At 39.4% G+C, this 9,985-nt stretch overlaps 1 protein-coding gene across 1 annotated transcript in view; it reads right to left on the bottom strand.

Annotated features, from left to right (window-relative positions):
• Positions 1–6,263: 6,263 nt before the first annotated feature.
• LANCL3 (LanC like family member 3) overlaps positions 6,264–9,985 on the bottom strand; it is a 33,330-nt gene continuing 29,608 nt past the window's right edge. The window contains exons 2-5 of the mRNA XM_058800360.1: positions 9,698–9,821; positions 8,752–8,949; positions 7,599–7,806; positions 6,264–6,564 (exon numbers count right to left, since the gene is read on the bottom strand). Of these exons, the coding sequence (XP_058656343.1) occupies positions 6,405–6,564; positions 7,599–7,806; positions 8,752–8,949; positions 9,698–9,821 (690 nt within the window). The 3' untranslated portion in view covers positions 6,264–6,404. The remainder of the gene's footprint in view (positions 6,565–7,598; positions 7,807–8,751; positions 8,950–9,697; positions 9,822–9,985) is intronic.

The raw sequence follows: 9,985 nt of genomic DNA, 5'->3' as shown, positions 1-9,985 counted from the left end.
CCTGTCTTGTCTTGTGGGAAACTACCATAACCTGTTTTACCTAAGCACTGTGTGCAGCCTGGATGATTTATCTCATTCTAAAATGATTTATTTTTCTTTTGATTACCACTGAAAAGCTTTTGGAGCACTGAGTCATGACTGTTCTGGAAGGAAGTTTTGCCAGCACTATGAAAGGTAAGTACAGAAATAAACAATCCAATGCAAAATCATACTGTTCAAGGTTGGACTTTTATTTAAGGCAAAATATAATCACAGCTTTAATATTCATAATATGGATATACACAGTTTGTTCTGCCACTATGAAGCTCAGTATTATCACTGCTTTTAAAAAGCTATAAAATCTAGTTTCTATCATAATCTACAATACAAAACTAATACAATAAACACATTCTGAAAGATCACAGTGTTTAAAATATTAGAAAAGCAGGGGTCCTGCTTTCAAACAATAAGGTGCATCTCTAAAGAATCAAATCAGCCTTGATTCTACAGGCCTGTACCACATCATGGCTGTGAATGGCTGTAACACTGAGAAACCAATCTAGGGTGTGGCACATACTCAAGGAATGAACATCACACACTGGAATATACTGAATAATCAAGTGTCACCAACACAAACTAGACATTAAATAATGCCATTTAAGTTCCCTGTACTTTTTATTTGTATTGGTATTCACGTATATTGCAGAGATCTCGAGATAACATGTGTAAAAATTACCATCAGACAGGGCCCTGCATTTGCAAACACCTGTGCTTTCCTCATACCATGCAGACAAACCTTACTAATTCCATGGGACTCATGTGTAAAGGAAAGTTTGTAGGCCTGGGCTCTGGAATGACAGTTTTACCCCTGTTTCACACATGTGGAAGGAGCTACCATACATGCCTGGATTCAAGCAGAGGTTCACCACAGACATCAGCAGGTGGCCTATCAGGCTCTTAAAATGAGTGCAGGAGGCCAATTCAGTGGCAAAACCAGACCACTGTTAAAGGACATCCTTCTCTCTTGTGTGGTCATGGTAATGAAGACAGAGGCAGAGTTGAATTTCTGGTCAGACAGCCTTTCTCTCTATATGATATAAAAATATATGTTGGACTAGAATCTGTTTTCTATTCCCTATAGGATATAATTGACTTAAGGACTTCTACACAGTCATCCAATGCTGTAGACTATAAAACCTTTTGTATTCAAATATCATTATACCACTTGGCAAAATAAGCTTTGAATTCATTTTCTGCCATTCTAGTTGGTATGGCTGTACTTGACCTAAATGCCTGCATCTTCTCTTTGAGTCATGCCATGAACAAAGCCAAGAGACTCCCTTCTAAGCATTAAAATAAATATGGCCTTATGTATTTTCAAGCAGATTGCTATTTATAAATTTGTTTTTTGAGAGCATGATGTAGACTTTCCAATATACAAGGTGTAGGACCAACGGTGACAGTACAAATTAGCCAAGTTTAATATTCAAAGGCAGATTGAAAGTTGGTGCTATTGACTTCTTGAATGTATTTTTTTAAACTGCCTTATCATGGATAGTGCACATCACTTCTGTTCCATTAAAAGATAGGAGTAGGCAGTAGGTTCAGCTACAGGCAACTCCTTCACAGGCAAATGTTTTTTAACACTTGATGACTTTGCTACAATGGCAATGGAGTGCTGTTGAAGGCAGCTGAAACATGCACAGTGCTTACTGTACCACTACTGTGCTATTCCTTTGGAAAATGCCTGTTCACCTCCCTAAATTGCTGTATTGTTTTGTGGGCCCTGAGCATTTTTGGCTTATGGCTTTGAAGTATGTTGTTCCCCTCATAGTGGGATTTTTGGTCATTTTCTTATTTCTTTTCAACTTAGCTTTCTGCTGTTACTACTTAGTCTTAGACATATTTATATAAACTGAAATGTCTTCTCAGAGCAGCCCAGGCTGTGCTGCCAGCCAGCAATTGTTAATTCTTCAGAGCAAGATTACTCTTTGAAAATCAATTGGAAAATTTTAGTCCTGATATACTAATCTTCCTACAGATTAGAATATGCACTCATGCCAGTGAATATTCAAGGTATGTAGAAGATTACTGCACCTGAGATTTACTTGGCAGACCTCAGAGATCCAAAGAACAAAGATATATTCTCAAAATGCATGCATACACTAAAATAGGTCACTGTTGGCATAAAACGTGCAGTATGTTGGCAGATGCTGTAACTGTATATGCAGAAAACTATATGAGTACAAAAATTTGATTGCTTATCAAAGTTTCCATTTGCACATATTGCCCCTCCATGTTTCTGAATACAGCAGATACCTACGGTTCATTTTTTTTCCACAGTATTAAAAAAAACCAATCAGTATTCTTGTCATATTCTTTCCATGTCCATATATAATCAGTATTAGAACATCAAAGTGGCATTACTTAATTTGACAGAGCAGCAATAAAGGTGATCCCTTTACTTGCATTCCCTTATGTATATTTCCCAGAACTACTTAAAAGTGAATTTTGGAATGTTTAGCCATTTCACTTGGTTTCAATTGTCCTGACAGAACTGAAACACTGAAGCGTGGAGAAATGACCATGCTCCCTAGAAAGTCTCTGTTTTATTTAATGAAGTAAAACACCAGCGACAACTGTTATATAGGATAATGATTGTTCCTTAGCAAGTGGGAAATGGCACAGCCAGAGACAAGAGACCATCTGGGAGCATAAAATAATGTAATGCAAGTTAGTAGAACACCCTGCTTAAGCAAAATCAGTCAATCTTATTTTCAAGAACAAAAGACCTGGGCTGCTTCTTCAGCCTCCTCAAGTTATTCAAAGGTTGGGAAACAAAGGCAGGGAAATTGAAGGCAACAATGATGCAATCAAAGCAGATATTGAAAGCAGTGGCACAAAATAAACATGTTATTATGATGAGAAGTTGTGAGTAGCAATTAAGAATAAAGATATATTTGTTAGAACGGTACTGCTGATAAAACTTACAGCATCTGGTTCTATGAATACTGAAATCAATAAATCTGGACACTACAGATCTAGCTTCCCTCAAAATTATTCCCTGACAGTAATCTATGGATGGCAGGCTAAAAGTCATGAGCAGCATATAGCTCCTTAAACTGCTGTGTAATCTACAGCTTTACTCACAAATAGCACCACACAAACACAGGTACATCACAAATAAGCATCAACACCCACATAATGCATCCTCTTTGCTTTAACAGCATAATCAGAAATACTATCAGAAAGACTAATATCACTTAAATTCCTATTGCCTACACTTTAGCAACTAAACACAACCAAGAAACTAATGTGCAAACATGACATAGTTTCTGTGTTTTACACCCTGGAAGAGGCTTCTTGAGTTTCCCACAACACAGTCTTTTGTCACAGCACCAGGGCAGAATCTGTTAATCCGTTCAGGAGTACATTTTCCAGTCCATAAGGGCCCAGTTTGGGAGCAGGAGGAGACAGCATTCCATGGAGAATGTCTAGCAAAGGTTGCAAGGTTGATTTCTCAAAGCAGGAAGGGTACACAGAGAACCTTACTTTTTATTACACTGAAAAGTGCTGACAGCTCTACTCAGGTTACTGTTCTGTCGATGTCTTAAAAGCAACAAATAAAGATTGCAACAGCATGTTTGTATCAGCATATATAGTACAGAGAAAAAATCAGATAAGACAATAAAGAGGGGAAAGATGAAAAATCCCTGCTGATTTAATGAGCATTTTCCAAAGAGCCCTGGGGTGTATTTGCACTGTGTTCAGAAGCTGTGACTGCAGCACATCCAGAAGCCACCTTAACCCAGCCAGGTCAGGTAAGAAAAGCCACAAATCTCTGAGAGTGAGCTCAAACTGCCATGTCTGATGAAAGAGATGAACAAATATGTTCCAAGATTTTTACCAGATGTATCTCATGAGACCAGATGTTCATGTGCTGCCCTTGCCAGAGTCAGTGCTGAACTCACAAAACCTGCAGAGATGTTTGAGACCTAGATTTCAAACACGGTGGTTCCTTGAGTTTTCTCATTGCTGAATGGACTAACTCTTGCTCAAATAATGTTTTGTCTCTCCAGAACATGGGGTTTCTTATACAGAGAATGGTTGTGGGGACAGGAGATCTGTTTTGAGTGTGCTGTTGATCACAACACAGAGAAGATCAGAGTCTCCTCTGAATGTGAATTGGAAGAAATTCTACAAAGAGAGAAACACAGGAAAAACCACTAGAAAACTGACACTGAGCTCAATGTTTATTCCCTGGCATTTAGAGCAAGAATCACATTTAGAAGAAGTGGGTAGGCCAAGTTTTACCTTCCTTAAACTTTTCTTTAAGAAGGCTCCATTATGAAATATAGGAGCAAAATGTGTTACAGGAACCAACTAGATAAAAAATCCTAATGGATTTGGGATCTTCACTGGTGACAGCTGGCTCTGCTCTGATCTAACAGGAGCATTTCCAAGGGCTGGCAGAGCACACTCCCATATCCACTGACTTTTTGATTCAGCCTCATGTGTACACCCTCCCTATGGAATTCATCCCTCTGTGTGTGCACATCTCACTGCTCAGAGTAACCAAGTAAGTGACATTAGTGACTTTCTTAAAAGACCACAGAGCCTTTTAACATATGTGTTTTAATAAACACATAAGTATATTGGATTTTACCATTTCCATTCACTAAAAGATACCTAAATTCTTGACAAACTGATACAGAACTGCATTGCTTTATTCACCAGTGAAATATGGTTATTCTTATGATTAAGTAATTAATTAGAGCTGCACAGTGCAAGACAGAGTAGCAGAAATCCTTATCTGCAGCTCATAATAATGTAAGCCATCTCATTAAAATAACAGTGGCAAGAGCAGGAAGGGATTATTATATTAAAATGTGGGAGGATTTCAAGACCCAGCTCCATCTTATAGCCTGATCAAAGCCCACTGAAATGAAATGGGAACTTTAATCCATTAGGCATTAAAAATAAAGAAATTGTAATCTCCTCCAGCTGAGAATGCAGGAAGAGGGACTGCATTGTTTGGCAGTGCATGTACAGCAGCTTTTTCTCTCCAACTTCAGTTTTTGACATATTGGTCTTCCCAATTTTCCTTTATATATATTATTAACATATAAATAAAAATAAATAAATAAATAGTAAATAGATTTTAAATACAGATATTCATTTTCTATTTTTTAGTACAAATCTATGTTAGTGTTTTCTTTAGCTTTCAGGTACCATGTCATCATATCTATAATACATAGAAAACAGCATATATTTGCAACTATATGTGCTAGTGCAACTAGTATTGAGCAACCCATTTACTCCTATCTAGGTTATTTTCTAGCTAAAAATCATTTGGGCATATACATTATCTTGATAACTAGGAAAAAAAGCAATTTTGAGTTTTGTTATCAGTTTTTTTTTCTGAGGATCAGTATGCCACCCCATGATTGTATTCACTTTGCAGGGTTTGTAGTGAAGAATTCATCAAGGAAAAACAGGTTTTCCATCATCTGAAAAACTTAGGGTACTGTTCAGAAATGCTGCTATAACTAATTCATTTTTAAAGGAAGCTTTTGTATCACTGAACAATACTTATCTAGCAATGCTGTATCATGAAGAAAGCATCTGCCTGCTGTATCTTTGCTACAGAACTTTTCCATCCAAGTCTTCTCCACGGCTCCACCCATCTACCATGTGACCGGGGAAAATACAGACAAGACATGACACAGTTACAGTGGATCAGAAAGGAGACCAGCTCCTTGCCACAGATTGAGCTTTAAAAGGAAGGGTCCAATCCAGTGCTCTTTACACACATGAAACCCCACTTGCTGAAATGAACTGTGAAACTGCAGCCTGAACACTTAGCTATCTACAGAACTGCCATTACAAGAGGACCAGAGAGCTCAAAGATACAGATTTTCCTAATATATGTTACTAAAACTAGCAGATGTGGTTTAGGGTAAAAAAGTCCCAGATTTTGCCTTTGTGCAGTGCAGTGACATGTCTACAACACCCTCCCCAGTTAGTGAATTGCTCCATGAATGGTTTTTGCAGGATTCTTTTTAAAACCTACTGGGTGCATCACTTTCTTCTTTGCAAGTCCCTGCAATTCTAGCTTGCCTTTTTTTCACCAAATTAAAAGTTTGATAATGCCCCTTTCTCTCTCACTTGAATAATTAGATAAATATCTATGACATCAATCAGCACCCCCCCTTTTTTCCCCACTGACCCCTTTATTTTGACCACACACTTCCCCACCCCCCAAGCCCCAGTGTGTGTTGGTTTTGATCTGACTCCCAGCTACATTAAGGCTAACATTAGTGGTACCCCAGCTCGTTTTGTACATAGCCTGTCTGGAAAAGTAAGTGGAACTGCAGGTGCCCTCTTCCACTACCTCCAGGACTGGCCCTGGAGAACATCAGTCTTTAGACAAAGACACTGAAGAGAGGAAACTCGGCTTGGTTGGGTTGCAGCAAGTCAGTCAGGAAACACACAGTTCCTGAAAATCCTTCATACAGACTATATACACTTTCTAGTGCCCGGGAGCCAGACTTAAATTCTTCTGTAAATAAGAACTCTGCAAACCTAAGAGAGAGGAAAAAAAAAAGAGTTTGTTATTACTTTATGTTCCTCTCTGTCTACTTGTTTGGAAGCATCATTTTAATAACACTCAGTAATTTAAGAAAGTAGAATGATCAGTATTTAACCTTTTCTGCAAATTCTACACTATCCAATTTCCACAAGAAACTGAGGTTCATTAGATTCAGAAGAGACAAACCTTTGCAATCTGTGTGTGCATTATGCTTGTTTAAGAGCTATAAGCTTCTTCTGATTTCTGTAATATGTATCATTAAACAAATACTTTTTTATAACTTTTAGGATGCAAGCAATGTTTCACATCCATGCAACAAATTGTGTAAAGCTGAAATAGCCACACAAATTTAAATATAAGCAAAGGGCTGAAAATTAGTCATCTTAATTACTATACCACTTCCCCCTGTTACTCTGTGCTGTAAGGAAAACAGTAACAAACATGGAATAGTATGTTTTTAAACAGGTACAGTAGAGATACACAGTTAAAGATAATTGCAGCACCATGACAGAATTTTTACTAGACCACATGTGTTTGCACCCAGACAAAACAGAATTAACACTACTAGCTAAGCTAAAGGTGGGAATGATAAATTAAAAATATATAAAATAACTGCACATCACATCCTATACTTACTTTCCACTTCTAATAACATGGAATAGTGTTAAGTGCTCTGAAAAAATCCTAAAGAATCACGTTTTACTCTACTCCTGGACTTGGGTACACAGCTTGTGTGAGTTCTGCCATCACAGCAGGATGGACCTGGATGCACGTGACCCCTCCACATGCAGCCCAGTTCCTGTGGGAACCAGGCTCCTGGGCAGGGAGGGAGCCTGGGAGAACCCAGACAGCCTGGAATGGGACTGCAGAGCTCCCACAGAGTGCATCCACCCACAACTCACAGCCAGAATTGATCCTGAACCTTAAACACTCAGGTTACATCCGAGGGTGGGATCACAGACTCTGCTTTATCAATGTTCCTGAAACTTTCTGGTATTCCCTAAATCCAGAAGACAGGAATGCTCACCTCTGTGCCCTGTAGATGTATTTGGAGTTCCCAGTGAGCCTGTAGAGCAGCAGGAACACATAAGCACTACCAGCCACACCATGGCAAATGCCAGGGCCCTTCTTCAGGAGGCCTTTCTGCCAGGTGAGCTCTCCACAGCGGATACAAGTGTCCAGATACTGAGGCTTCTTGGAAACCAGGTAGGCTTTGGCAAACAGATAGGCAATGCCTAGGAAAAGAGCAGGGACATTGTCTTTTGTAAAAAGCACACCAAGGGTTTTGAAGAACACCTAAGAAAATAAAGATTAATACACTAAAAAACTGCAGGCTGTGCTCTAGACATGTCAGTGTAGCCTCTAAATGCTCCATGAGGGGGGAGTATCTGCTATACTAAAAACACACAGTAAATGTAATTATCCAGCCCCTGTGACAATACCACTTTCAATCTTTTCAAGGCATTATTGAATTTCAGGGTTTACTCCAACATTCCCAGACTTTCCTAATTTTAAAGGAGCAGTCACATTTTTGCCTTTAAACACTAAACTCTTAGCACTGTGTTCTATTGGCTCCAAATCCCCATTCACCTTACCTGCTCACATTGACAGAAACACAAGGATGGGCAAAGTAATTTCTTACACTGGCAACAAAGTTTTACTTAATGAGAAAAAGAAACTCACATTTTTTTCCCCAATGAGGCATACACTGCTTCATTCTAGTTATACACAGTTATGCCTACTAACTTCTGCTAAAAAAAACCTACTTGGCTTATTTTTAGAGGGGATTTAAATAAATTAATCATAATCTTCACCAGAGCACTGCACAGCTCAGTTCACAGTAACCTTATGGGAATGCACATGACACATAACTAACTCAAGTGCCTAAGGAAATGTCCAGCTGACTTGTGGTGTGAATTTAACAAACACTGGAGTAGCTGAAGTGCTCTTGTAAGCTACATCTGTGTTACTACCCAAGAACAGTGATGGGATACAGGTTTTTGGGGGAAGAACAATAGCAATTAATTAATTTCCTCATCTCAAAGTGTAACTTCTTTATGTCCTTTGGGTTTTTTTTCACTTTGGCTGAATTTAACCTGAGATTATCTTCTACATGGAATCTAATGTGGCAAAGCAATGTGCTCAGCATCTGGCTGTGCATAGATCAAAGGGAAAAGAACCTGGAGCTCCATGGCACCAGTGCACCAGCTCGTTCTCCCTCTCGATGGTCTCCCCCAGCTCAGGGGGCCAGTTGCTGTTCTGCTCCTGGTCCATCAGGAAATCCACACTCTGCCACACCAGCTCCTGATCTGCTGGCTGCAGGTACTCATAATAGGAGAGCAACATCTGCAGGATTGAGGAAAGCCCATGTGCTGCTCCTGGAAAGAACAGAAACAACGGACTTAGAGGATGGTTTAGGTCCTGTCTGCACCTCATTGCAACTTTCCCTTGGGACAGATTTCCTTGTCAAGAGCATGGCTCCTTCATCTTCTTCATGCATATTGAAATAGTGCTTGGAATAAAAGATTTCTAGGTGTATAACACCATATTTTACTACTCCTGTCATTTTTAGTTCCTCTAGCTTCGCAATATATATGTATGAATTCCTTCTGCTCTCACTCTGATATGACTGAAACTCACTGTAGGAAGTTAAACTGAACCTGAACTGAATTCTGTTTCAAGGTGTTACTCTTCTTATCACACTGCTGAATCTGGGCCATATATTTGCATTTGCTGAATGCAAATTGAAACTGGGCCATAAATGGGTATTTCCAGTTACTGACTGACACTATCAGTGAGCTAACACCTAAATTTCAGTGCAAGAACTGTCTGTACCTGCCAGGGTCTGTGGAACACACAACTCTGACTGCTCTCTCTGCTCCCCTACCAGGGAACTGTGAGCCAATCTCACACTTTCTGCAGCGATTCTGTGCCTCAGTGGCCTTTCCCCTCTGCTTCAGATGAGCTCTGACCCAGCTGCCCATGAGGAGGAGGAGGATGGATGGTCCCAACTGGCTCAGGAGAAATCCCACACTGTAGATTTTGTGTATTTTATTCCTGAAGTGCCTCCTAGCTCAGCATCTCCACACAGCACCACTCTCAGAGGTGCTGGTGTGTTTTACTCACCAAGATACTCTGTTCCATAGTAGGAATACATCAGTGGGACTGGTTTCCTCTTCTTCACTGCATACTGTTTTCCTGATTCTAGTATGGCCAGGCAAATTGATTTAATTTGTGCTGCAGTCAGCACCTAAACAGAAACATCAAACAAACATCAAGCCTATTATAATTATTTCATTTTTAAGACATTTTTCAGGAGCCTGCTTTTTTGCCAGTGCACAGGATGCAGTACTGCCTTTAATCTTATAAATATGCTGTAATGTGCATCATTATTAGGAGTTCCTTACATAACAC

The sequence above is a fragment of the Ammospiza caudacuta genome, chromosome 2, assembly GCF_027887145.1.
Source record: "Ammospiza caudacuta isolate bAmmCau1 chromosome 2, bAmmCau1.pri, whole genome shotgun sequence".
Lineage (NCBI taxonomy): Eukaryota > Metazoa > Chordata > Aves > Passeriformes > Passerellidae > Ammospiza > Ammospiza caudacuta.
Note: the sequence above shows the minus strand (reverse complement) of the source record. Positions and strands in the feature narration are given on the sequence as shown.